General features: G+C 42.1%; 1 protein-coding gene across 2 annotated transcripts in view; it reads left to right on the top strand.

Moving 5' to 3' along the window:
- Positions 1–13,229, top strand: part of LOC149449355 (BICD family-like cargo adapter 1) — a 130,124-nt gene that overhangs the window by 68,541 nt on the left and 48,354 nt on the right. For both annotated transcript variants that reach the window (XR_016315417.1, XM_089693338.1), the window contains exon 6: positions 7,284–7,502. Coding sequence is in view for 1 of the 2 variants with exons in the window: in XM_089693338.1 (XP_089549464.1) it covers positions 7,284–7,502 (219 nt within the window). In the remaining variant the exon portion in view is untranslated. The remainder of the gene's footprint in view (positions 1–7,283; positions 7,503–13,229) is intronic.

Below are 13,229 nucleotides of genomic sequence, written 5' to 3'. Positions count from 1 at the left end.
CACTTTCAGAATAACAGAAAACAAAAAAATGGCGTCTGCAAAAGTTTGGGCACCCTGCAGAATTTATAGCATGCACTGCCCCCTTTGCAAAGCTGAGACCTGCCAGTGTCATGGATTGTTCTCAATCATCGTCTGGGCAGACCAGGTTATGTCAATCTCAAAGGTTTTAAATGCCCAGACTCATCTGACATTGCCCCAACAATCAGCACCATGGGTTCTTCTAAGCAGTTGTCTAGAAAACTGAAACTGAAAATAGTTGACGCTCACAAAGCTGGAGAAGGCTATAAGAAGATAGCAAAGCGTTTTCAGATGTCAATATCCTCTGTTCGGAATGTAATTAAGAAATGGCAGTCATCGGGAACAGTGGAAGTTAAAGCAACATCTGGAAGACCAAGAAAAATATCAGACAGAACAGCTCGCAGGATTGTGAGAAAAACAATTCAAAACCCACGTTTGACTGCATGATCCCTCCAGAAAGATCTGGCAGACACAGGAGTTGTGGTACACTATTCCACTATAAAGAGATACTTGTACAAATATGGTCTTCATGGAAGAGTCATCAGAAGAAAACCTCTTCTATGTCCTCACCACAAAAATCATCGTTTGAACTTTGCAAATGAACATATAGACAAGCCTGATGCATTTTGGAAACAAGTTCTGTGGACCGATGAGGTTAAAATTGAACTTTTTGGCCGGAATGAGCAAAGGTACGTTTGGAGAAGAAGGGGCACAGAATTTAATGAAAAGAACCTCTGTCCAACTGTTAAGCATGGGGTTGGATCAATCATGCTTTGGGTTTGTGTTGCAGCCAGTGGCACAGGGAACATCTCATGAGTAGAATGAAAAATGGATTCAATAAAATTTCAGCAAATTTTGGATGGTAACTTGATGCCATCTGTGAAAAAGCTGAAGTTAAAGAGAGGATGGCTTCTACAAATGGATAATGATCCTAAACACACCTCGAAATCCACGGGGGATTACATCAAGAGGCGTAAACTGAAGGTTTTGCCATGGCCTTCACAATCTCCTGACCTCAACATAATTGAAAATCTATGGATAGACCTTAAAAGAGCAGTGGGTGACAGACAGCCCAGAAATCTCAAAGAACTGGAAGACTTTTGTAAGGAAGAATGGGCAAAGATACCTCAAACAAGAATTGAAAGACTCTTGGCTGGCTACAAAAAGCGTTTACAAGCTGTGATACTTGCCAAAGGGGGCAGTACAAGATATTAACTCTGCAGGGTGCCCAAATTTTTGCAGACGCCATTTTTTTGTTTTCTGTTATTATGAAAGTTTAAATGATGGAAATAAAATCTAACTTTTGTTGAAATATTATAAGAATGTCTAATCTGTAATTTGATGCCTTTTGGAGATTTTTCCATCTTTCCTTGGCTTCTTTATGCACATTAATACAAATTTTTAGCTGGGGTGCCCAAACTTTTGATGCCCACTGTAACCTTGCCCACTTCTTGAGGCTGCAGTGTTTTGTTAGTGTCCTTGGGTGATTGACCCAATCTCTATTTTTTATCAGTTATCCTCCATTGCTCGACTGAAACTTCTTTTACGATCCAACCGCTTATTGCTTTATGGCTCATTAGCAGTGTCTATATCAGTTACCTTCAATGAACATCTTGGGAACCTTACCCAGACATTGTAACAGTAGGGTCAGCCTGTAAAGTTTGCTTCAAGCACTGGATCCTGCATGCGTTGCCTACCTTGGTACGTGATGAAATGAGTGCGTTAACTGCAAGATGCTATACATGTCGAGTCGTGGTCCATCCCTTTGGCAACCAAACCCTAAAGATTGTAATGGGCAAAGCCTGGATCTTGGATGGGATAAGGGACATTGACAAGGTAAGATAGGGTTTCTCTGTACCTTAAGGCCTGATTCACACTAATGCAATTTCAGATGCAACTTGAGTCACACAGAATTGCAAGGGAGCCACATTGTTTTCAATGGTGTCCTTTCACATCGATGTGACTCAGCATGGCTCCTGACTACACACTTCTGGTCACCATTTCCCTATTCTTTCCCTATTCTTGATCAAGCTGAGTGGGCCTTATATAATGAGAGGTTATTCCATCCTCCCCATGGAAGCGGGAGTTTAGGAAGAGACGGTCTGTTCCCACTGTGAAACCAGATATTCTTGAAGTAATCAATCTATCGTTTCTATTTATGGAATCCTTTAAGGATTCGGTTTATAGGCACCTAGGAGACTCTTTTGAAGTCCCCCTCGCCTTGGTAGACTCAGTTCTGCAACCAGCTATTGCCATCTTGTTAGTTACCCAGGCCATGGCAAACTGGACTGGAGAAATCAACAGTGAACTTTCTCCGATTTATAGATGTTCCACAACTCTTGCCCTCGGCAGTGCCATGGAGAATGTGATCCGTCAGATATCCAGAATGTCTTTACTTTCTCAGCATGTGTGCAGAATCTTAAGGTTTAAAGCCTGGTTCTGCCATCCTGAAAAGTGGCTTTTGTGCATATCTTTCCTAGGGGAAAAACCTCTTTGGAAGTTCCCTTGGGGCAGCTATTTGTGGAGGGGGGTTCCTACCCCGCTATCCTCAATCATGTTTCCCTATTCTATGGGTCTCCCATACCGTATGTATCTGACCTGTTTGTCCCTCAGGGAATCATCATCTATTGCAGGTCCTTCACCTCATGGCATCACCACTTAGCCCACTGGACCTGCTCAAAGACTTCTTTGCATTAAAAGGTGCCTCCATCAATTCTTTGCATTAAAAGGTGCCTCCAGCAATTGTTAACAGAGGTAGACCTCTGTTAACAATTGCTCTACATTTGTCAAGGTCCTTCAGGGAGGTAATCAAAGAATCTCTTTTGCTGTCCTCAGTCTTATAATTATATTCCCTTCAGCACAATACTTGTGTATTGTCTATCACTGAACATGAACATCATGAATATTCATGAACATGCTGCAATTGGCTCCTGTCAGTTGCATCTCCAGTTCCTACTGGCAGGATCCTTCGGGACAGCCAGTGCTCTGCTTCTCCACTCAGAGTCATTGGAAGTCTACTCCTCACTACAGGCAGAGGTTTGCTCCATTACATGAGCTCCCTACTCTACACAGTCCTCCCTTGCCTACAATCCTCAGACTCTGCTCTGAGTTTTGCTATGCCCTCCCATCAGATTTACCTGTTTTACCAGCTGGTAAATCCTGCTCTCACCTCCTCAAATATAACTGGCCTTTGCACTGGCTGACTTCTTTCCTGGTACTGGAAAATGTCACAGGCCCCTGTTCTCAGTACCTCCTTATGTGCTTGCTTCCTCTCCACATGTGGTCTGTAGGTACTTCAGCACTTGCCTGCCCATCTCACTATACATCTTTAATTATGTGACTACTCTACAGAATCTTGTCTAGAGATCTTCCAGCATCTCTAATTTCTTGATATTCACCAGTTAAGCACATTCCAACCTCCGAGTCTCTGGAGCATGCAGATTGTTCTCTCTACACTTTGACATCTGTCATGTGAGATAGTTCTCACCTAGCATGTCAAAAAGTCACCCCATCCTTGGACATGTTCCTATTTCTCACACTGCAATTTCTACCTTTTCAAATCACAAAACACCTAGGTTAGGCCTTTATATCCTCTATCTAACATCTTGTCTTCGTACTCCTTGTGCACTCCTATTTGCCATTAGTTGATCTTCTTTGTCATTGTGATTTTCTGTTTCCCTCTGGGACCTTCCTCAGGTGCTCCTTGTCCATGCAGAGCCCTTCCTTTGTGCTCAAATAGGTTATTCTCTTATAATGGCCTCTGTAAGACTAACACCTCTTTCTCTCTGTTAACTCTGCAGTGTGTTGGGTTTATTTGTGTTCTTTCTGGGGACCTCCTCATTTTCTTTTCCTACATGTGAACAATTATCCTTGAAACCTGGCCTCCTTGCATTTCTAGGATTACTTTTATCACCTTCTGTAAGAATGCAATTCACTCTCCCTGTGACCTGTCTTGAAGACAGGGGTCAGGACTGTTGCCTGTAGTGGTCTGCTGTGTATTATCTTACTAATTGACCCCTCTTCTGTTTCTCACAAGGTGGTCTATCTGTGGGGTTCCTCCCTACACTTCCACCAAGCTCGATGGTTAATTTGCCCATATTCCAGGGCTCTCCTAAGAAGTTGGGCTTTTCAGGTTCCTTACAGCATCTACCATTGGTCCTTTCCAAGGACGGCAGGGCCACTGGTTGTTTTCTGTTCACGTTTATTGGTCCTTCTCAAGGGTCACAGGGACACTGATTGTTTTTTTGTACGAAAGGGTCAGTTTACATGGTGGTCTTTTACAGTATGTTGGCCTGAAGATCTAATTTACAGCATGCGATATGATATGCAAAACCACATCACGCAGATATTTGTCAAGTATTAAAGGGGTTTTGGTTTTCACTTAAAAATAGAAGCAACAAATGAGTTCTGTCTCTTACTAACACTGGCTGGGACTGTAGTGATCATATTTTTAGCAGCAGAATCACTGTAGTTATAACCTGGTATAAGGACTTGCCACATACAGTATGAGCATGAATTGGCACCCATACTAATGTAGACAATTGTAGGGTGTAGGAGAGGTATTTTAATAACTAGTAAATTGTGTTGGGTGTTATATGTACAGTGAAGGAAATAAGTATTTGATCCCCAGCTGATTTTGAATGTTTGCCCACTTACAAAGAAATGATCAGTATAAATATCAAATGGTAGGTGTATTGTAACACTGAGAGACAGAATAGCAACATAAAATTCAAAAGAAATGCATGTCTAACAAATTATGCACTGATTTGCATGTTCATGAGGGAGATAAGTATTTGATCCCCTATCATTCATCAGGATTTCTGGCTACCAGGTGTCTTTCATACAGGTAACAAGCTGAGATTAGAAGCAGTCTCTTAAAGGGAGTGCTGCTAATCTCATTTTTTTTTACTTGTATAAAAGACACCTGTCCACAGGAGCAATCAAACAATCAGATTCCAAACTCTCCAGCATGGCAAAGACCAAAGAGCTGTCCAAGGATGTCAGGGACAAGATTGTAGACCTACACAAGGCTACCAAACTATCGCCAAGCAGCTTGGTGAGAAGGTGACAACAGTTGGTGCAATCATTCGCAAATGGAAGAAACACAAAACAACTGTCAGTCTCCCTAGGTCTGGTGCACCATGCAAGATCTCACCTCGTGGAGTGTCAATGATCATGAGAACAGTGAGGAATCATCCCAGAACTACACGTGAGGATCTTGTCAATGATCTCCAGGCAGCTTGGACCACAGTCACCAAGAAAACAATTGGTAATACACTACGCCGACAAGGATTGAAATCTTGCAGTGCCAAGGTCCCTCTACTTCAGAAATCACATGTCCAGGCCCGTCTGAAGTTTGCCGCTGAACATCTGAATGATGCAGAGGAGGACTGGTTGAAAGTGTTGTGGTCAGATGAGACCAAAATCGAGCTTTTTGGCATCAACTCAACTCACCGTGTTTGGAGGAGGAGGAATGTTGTCTATGACCCCAAGAACACCATCCCAGCTATCAAACATGGTGGTGGAAACATTCTGCTTTGGGGGTGTTTTTCTGCTAAGGGGACCGGACAACTGCACCGCATCAAAGGGAAGATGGATGGTGCAATGTACCATCAAATATTGGGTGAGAACCACCTTCCCTCAGCCAGGGCATTGAAAATGGATTGTGGATGGGTGTTCCAGCATGACAATGACCCAAAACACACGGCCAAGGCAACAAACGAGTGGCTCAAGAAGAAGCACATTAAGGTCCTGGAGTGGCCTAGCCAATCTCCAGACCCTAATCCGATTGAAAATCTGTGGAGGGAGCTGAAAGTTCAAGTTGCCAAACATCAGCCACCAAACCTTAATGACTTGGAGAGGATCAGCCAAGAGGAGTGGGCCAAAATCCCTCCTGAGATGTGTGCAAACCTGGTGGCCAACTACAGGAAATGTGTAACCTCTGTGATTGCCAACAAGGGATTTGCCACCAAGTACTAAGTCATATTTTGTGAAGGGGATCAAATACTTATTTCCCTCATGAACATGAAAATCAGTGCATAATTTGTTAGACATGCATTTCTTTTGAATTTTTTTGTTGTCCCTGACATCCTTGGACAGCTATTTGGTCTTTGCCATGGTGGAGAGTTTGGAATCTGATTGTTTGATTGCTCCTGTGGACAGGTGTCTTTTATACAAGTAACAAAATGAGATTAGCAGCACTCCCTTTAAGAGACTGCTTCTAATCTCAGCTTGTTACCTGTATGAAAGACACCTGGTAGCCAGAAATCCTGCTGAATGATAGGGGATCTATTACTTATTTCCATCATGAACATGCAAATCAGTGCATAATTTGTTAGACATGCATTTCTTTTGAATTTTTTTTGTTGCTATTCTGTCTCTCAGTGTTACAATACACCTACCATTTGATTTTTAGACTGATCATTTCTTTGTGACTGGGCAAACATTCAAAATCAGCAGGGGATCAAATACTTATTTCCTTCACTGTAATTGTGTGCATATGAGATTCTGCTATGTTAGAACATGGAAGAGTTTGAAAAAAACAAAAATCTTCCCTTAAGATTATATTTGTATTTAACATATTTTATGCACATGTTTTTAAGTACTTGTAAAAGTCTCCCTAGTTTAAATATTTAAAAGTACTGAGCTGGGTGCTGCCATCTTGAATATGGAGTCAGCAGCCCCAGCAGACTCAGAGCTGTCACTCAAGGAACACTTAGGGTCTCCAAACTATGGCCCTCCAGGTGTTGAGGAAGTGCAAGTCCCATGAGGCTTTGCAAGACTCTGACAGCCACAGGCAAGACTCCCAAAGGCAAAGGCATGATGGGAATTGGAGGGCCATAATTTGGAGACCCCTGCTATAGTATTCCCTTTCACTCTTCCAACAGCTACATAAAAGTTTATGCAGGGAGGTTATAGGAGATGTGGAGGAGCTTGGTCAGCACAAAGAGTAAGTAGACAGTCCTAGAAGAGGGGAGGGCTATTACACACAAAAATCTGTTCTAGGGAAATAACTAGAAAATGTTTCTAGTACATTCAAAGACACATGTAAGTGAATAAAAAATAATTTCTATAAAGGAAAAACACTGCAAGTAAACATTTAAAATTCTTGACTTTTCTGCGTTTACTTGAATTTTTTTAAGTTGGTGACAGGGTCTCTTTACATTCACTTTTGAATTACAATGGTAATGGAAAACCCATTATATAAATCAGATCCATGTCCCAGTTTACCCATAATAACATTGCAATGTGTTTTTTACTTCTAGTTAAGGTTGCAGCTCTGGGAAGCACACTGCCAAGTCCGATCTCTTTGCTGCCAGCTCAGAGGCAATGAAAGTGCAGATTCTGCTGTATCCACAGACTCCTCTATGGACGAATCTTCTGAAACCTCATCTGCCAAAGACGTGCCAGCTGGGAGCCTCCGCACTGCCCTGAGTGAACTGAAGAGCCTTATACTTAGCATACTGGACACTTGTGAAGCAACGGTAACTTCAATGCTATTTAACATTTATATAGAGACCCTGTTTGTATGTATTATTAGGTGCAGTGTATGTGTAAATGTATATATTACTGAGCAAACGTTTTAGGCAGGTGTAAAAAAAATGCTGTAAATGAACAGAAGAGAAATCCAAATCAAATCAATATTTGGTGTGATCACCCTTTGCTTTCAAAACAGCATCAATTCTTCTAGGTACACTTGCAGTTTTTGAAGGAACTCAGGAAGGTACAGTAGGTTGTTCCAAACATCTTGGAAAACTAACCACAGATCTTCTGTGGATGTAGGCTGCCTCAAATACTTCTGTTTCTTCATGTAATCCCAGACACTCGATGATGTTGAGATCAGGAACCTGTGGGGGCCAAACCATCATTTCTAGGACTTTTTGTTCTTAATGCTGAAGATAGTTCTTAAACTAGTTTTCATTCTCCTCTAACTGTTCTATGAGACTGCATAACCCCTGACCCTCTGTCTGGACAATGCTGATTGGCTGTGTACTAATCACATGCACCCTCCCAAAGAAAAAAAACTCTCTAGCAATACACACTAAACTGAGCATGTGCAGAGTGACTCTTAGAGATCTGTACTATTAGCAGATGGATTGGGGACAGTAGAAGAAGGGGAGGAGCAGAGAAGACAGGATCAGACAGCATTTTTTACACAGTGCAGAGGATTAACCCCTTAGGTTCCACAGTAAGTATACCGAGTATCCTTTACTGCATATACAGACTGAATTTACTGTTGTGCGTTTAGTAACACTTTAATGACATTGGCTGTATTTTTGAGGCTGTTGTCCTGCTGGGCAAATCATATGCCTCCCTGATGGTATAGCATGATGGACGATTATCTGGCTGTATTTCTCAGCATTGATCCTGACCAAAGCTCCAACTCAGTTTGCAGAAATGCAGCCCCAAACTGACAAGGAACCTCTACCATGCTTCACTATTGCTTGCAGACACTCATTATTGTACTGCTCTCCATAACAAACTTCCTCCTGCTACAGCCAAATATTTCAAGTTTGACTCATCATGCCATTTTTCTGCATGCCAGTTCCTACTGTGCATCCAGAAAGTATTCACAGCTCTTAACATTTGCCATATTTTGTTATGTTACAGCCTTATTCCAAAATGAATTACATTTATTTTTTTCTCTCAACATTCTACAAACAATACCCCATAATGACAACATGAAAGAAGTTCGTTTTGAAATCTTTGCAATTTATTAAAAATAAAATTAATAAAACCACATGTACATTAGTATATATATGTAAAGGGAGGGAGGTGCAGCGCTATATATGCAGACAAATGATGAATAAACACCGATAATGCACAATAATAAACGGTGACTGTAAGTTAATAACGCCACTAAATGGTGGCTAAGGTGAGAAAAGTAAACAGTCCAATGAAGGAGTGCTCTTAAGATCCAGGGTGATCTTCAGACGTCCAGTAAAAGGACCATCGGGTGATAAAATATAAAGACTGCGCACTCACCAGATACGCAATCTTTATGCGCATTTGTGTAAATATCACTGGACCTCCTGTGTCATCATCCTGGTCTGGTCAGATCTGGTCAGCATATCCCTCATGGCCTGGTACCCGGATGAATGCAGCTTTTCTGTAGATTTGGCCGGCTCCCACCAGAACTCAAATAAATAGAAAGGGCCACATAGTGTAATATCCTTAGGTATCTTTATTAGGGGCACAGGATAGCAGGAAATCCAACACACAAAAAATGGTACTGACCCAGGAGTAAATCAAAGATGGCCGCCGGGGCCCCTCGTGGCGCCGGCGGTGATGCGTCCAACCTGCTGTAGCCTTCCCTGACGCGTTTCGAGCGAAGGCTCGTAGTCATAGGGGTGCAGCTTACTAAGCCCCTTCTATTTCTATTTATTTGAGTTCTGGTGGGAGCCGGCCAAATCTACAGAAAAGCTGCATTCATCCGGGTACCAGGCCATGAGGGATATGCTGACCAGATCTGACCAGACCAGGATGATGACACAGGAGGTCCAGTGATATTTACACAAATGCGCATAAAGATTGCGTATCTGGTGAGTGCGCAGTCTTTATATTTTATCACCCGATGGTCCTTTTACTGGACGTCTGAAGATCACCCTGGATCTTAAGAGCACTCCTTCATTGGACTGTTTACTTTTCTCACCTTAGCCACCATTTAGTGGCGTTATTAACTTACAGTCACCGTTTATTATTGTGCATTATCGGTGTTTATTCATCATTTGTCTGCATATATAGCGCTGCACCTCCCTCCCTTTACATATATATGCTATTGAAGGTTTGATACGGTGCCTTTTCTGGTGTACAGCTGCTGCTTAGTATATATTGTCACATAAGCGCTCACTTATCTTCTGTTTCTCCTGACATGTACATTAGTATTCACAGCCTTTGCCATGACACTCAAAATTGAGCTCTGGTGCATCCTGTTCCCACTGATCATCCTTGAGATGTTTTCACAACTTGATTGGAGTTCACCTGTGGGAAATTCAGTTTATTGGACATGATTATGAAAGGTATCAATCTGTCTATATAAGGTCCCACAGTTAACAGTGCATGTCAGGGCACACACCAAGCCTTGAAGTCCAAGGAATTGTCCATAGACCTCCGAGACAGGATTGTATCAAGATACAGATCTGGGGAAGGGTACAGAAAAATTTCTGCAGCACTGAAGGTCCCATTGGATTGGAGTGGCCTCCATCATCCATAAATGGAAGAAGTTTGGAACCACCAGGAACCTTCCTAGAGCGGGCTACCCGGCCAAAATGAGTGATCGAGGGAGAAGGGCCTTAGCCAGGGAGGTAACCAAGCACCCAATGGTCACTCTGAAAGAGCTCCAGCGTTTCTCTGTGGAGAGAGGAGAACCTTCCAGAACAACCATCTCTGCAGCACTCCACCAATCAGGCCTGTATAGTAGAGTGGCCAGATAGAAGCCACTCCTCAGTAAAAGGCAAATGGCAGCCCGTCTGGAGTTTGCCAAAAGGTACCTGAGGGACTCTCAGACCATGAGAAACAAAACTCTCTGGTCTGATGAAATAAAGACTTAACTCTTTCGCCTGAATGCCAAGCCTCATGTCTGGAGGAAACCAGGCACTGCTCACCACCTGGCCAATACCATCTCTACAGATGAAGCATCATGCTGTGGGGATTTTTTTCAGCGGGAGGAACTGGGAGACTAGTCAGGATCGAAGAAGAAATGAATGCAGCAATGTACAGAGATATCCTTGATGAAAGGCTATTTTAGAGCGCCCTGGTCCTTAGACTGAGGTGACGGTTCATCTTTCAACAGGACAACCCTAAGCACACAGCCCACATAACAAAGGGGTGGCTACAGGCCAACTCTGTGAATGTCCTGGAGTGACCCAGCCAGAGTCCAGACTTGAATATCTCTGGAGAGATCTGAAAATGGCTGTGCTCCGACTCTCCCCATCCAACCTGATGGAACTTGAGAGGTACTGCAAAGAAGAATGGAAGAAATTGCCCAAAAATAGGTGTGCCAAGCTTGTAGCATCATACGCAAAACGACTTGAGGCTGTAATTGGTGCTAAAGGTGCTTCAACAAAGTATTTAGCAAAGGCTGTGAATACTTTTGTGCATGTGCTTTTTTTTATTTTTAAAAAATTGCAAAGATTTAAAAACTAACTTCTTTCACGTTGTCATTATGGGATATTGTTTGTAGAATGTTGAGGAAAAAAATGAATTTAATCCATTTTGGAATAAGGCTGTAACATAACAAAATGTGGCAAAAGTCAAGCGCTGTGAATACTTTCTGGATGCACTGTATGTTTTCATGCATAGTTGAGTCACTTAGCCTAGTTTCCACATCAGAGCAATGGCTTTTTGGCCACAATTCTTCCATGGAGAGCACTTCTGGCCAGACCTTTCCAAGACAGTACATGGGTATACCTGGGTCCTACTGGTTTCCACCAGTTCTGTACTAATGGCACTGCTGGACACCTTCCAATACTGAAGGGAAGTAGCATGCTGTGTATTTCATCTGCTACATTGTTTTTTTGGCCGACCACTGCATGTATGGTCCTCAACGTTGACTGTTTCTTTGTTCTTCTTCAAACAGCTTGAACAGCACATCTTAAAACCCGTATATGCTTTGAAAACTTTGCCTGAAGGCGACCTTGCTTTTGCAGTATAACTACCTTGTGTCTTGTTGCTGTGCTCAGTCTTACCATGGTGTATGACCTGTGACATGAAACTGTCTTCCACAAACTCACCTTAGAAGCAGAGTTTGGCTGTTCCTCCCCCAGTTTTAAGCCTACACAGCTGTTTCTGTTTCAGAAAATGACTGTATTTCAACCTACATATGAAATTGATGATCATTAGCACCTGTTCAGTATAATTGGTTAATTATACACCTGACTCTAATCCTACAAAATCCCTGGCTTTTTGCAAGTGTACAGAGTGCTCAAGTGTAAGGCAAGCCATAGATTTTGCAATCTTTTTTCCGTACATCACGGGTGGATGAAAGAAAATTGCTTAATTAACCCAGCAACACACTCTGTGTTGATGGGGGATCCCTCCTGCAGCACTATTGTGATAACTGCTGGCTGCTATAGCCTGCCCATAGATGGATCGAATCTTGGCTGGTCCCTGCTGAGTGGATGGCTTAATAATTGATGCTGGTTTGAAGTTCTAAAGGGTAGTCACTCCAAACAATGATTTGATTAAATTATTCTTCTGTTCACTCACTTTGCATTTTGTAAATTGATTAAAATAAACAATTACAATATATACAGTGCCTTGAAAAAGTATTCATACCCCTTAAAAGTTTCCACATTTTGTCATGTTACAACCTAAACCGTAAATGTATTTTATTGGGATTTTATGTGATGAGCAACACAAAGTGGCACATAATTGTGAAGTGGAAGGAAAATGATAAATGGTTTTCAAATTTTTTTACCAATAAATATTTGAAAAGTGTGCTGTGCATTTGAATTCAGCCCTTTTGATATTCTTAACTAAAATTTAGTGGAACCAATTGCCTTTAGAAGTCAGGTGGGTATTTAATCTCAGTATAAATACAGCTGTTCTGTGAAGCCCTCAGAAGCTTGGTAAAGTTGATCCAGGGAATATCCAATTGCCTCTCGGGGGGATCAGGAAGGAATTTTTTTCCCAGCAGGAGCAAATTGGATCGTGCTTTGCTGGGTTTTTTTTTGCCTTCCTCTGGATCAGCTGGGGGTATAGGATTATATCTTTTTTTTTTTCTATGGTTGAACTGGATGGACGTTTGTCTTTTTTCAGCCAGACTATGTAACTATATAGCTTGTAAGAGAGCATTAGTGAACAAACAGCATCATGAAGGCCAAAGAACACACCAGACAGGTCAGGGATAAAGTTATGGAGAAGTTTAAAGCAGGGTTAGGTTATAAAAAAAATCCCAATATTTGAACATTCTGATGATTGCAGCCCTTCTCACCAAACTTGTGACCGAAGGACTAGCCAATCTAAAACCGCGCTGTCACGTGTGTAACATTGCCACACCCAGCTGCACCCTGCACAAAGATTTTCCAGCTAATGGACCACAATCTGTGTACCGGGAGCCTGGGAGTGATTGTTACTGGGTCAGGTTAATTACGCAATTAACCCTTCACACTGCCACCACCTCCTTTTTGTACAGAGAAAGAGGAAACTCGGCAATATCAGCAATAACACTGTTATGTTTGAATAATCCTCTGTATACCACTGTCACCGCA

Source organism: Staurois parvus, unplaced genomic scaffold (assembly GCF_062004578.1).
Source record: "Staurois parvus isolate SC_StPar_1 unplaced genomic scaffold, SC_StPar_1.0 ptg000626l, whole genome shotgun sequence".
In the NCBI taxonomy this organism is placed as follows: Eukaryota; Metazoa; Chordata; class Amphibia; order Anura; family Ranidae; genus Staurois; species Staurois parvus.
This window is presented reverse-complemented; position numbering and strand designations above follow the sequence as displayed.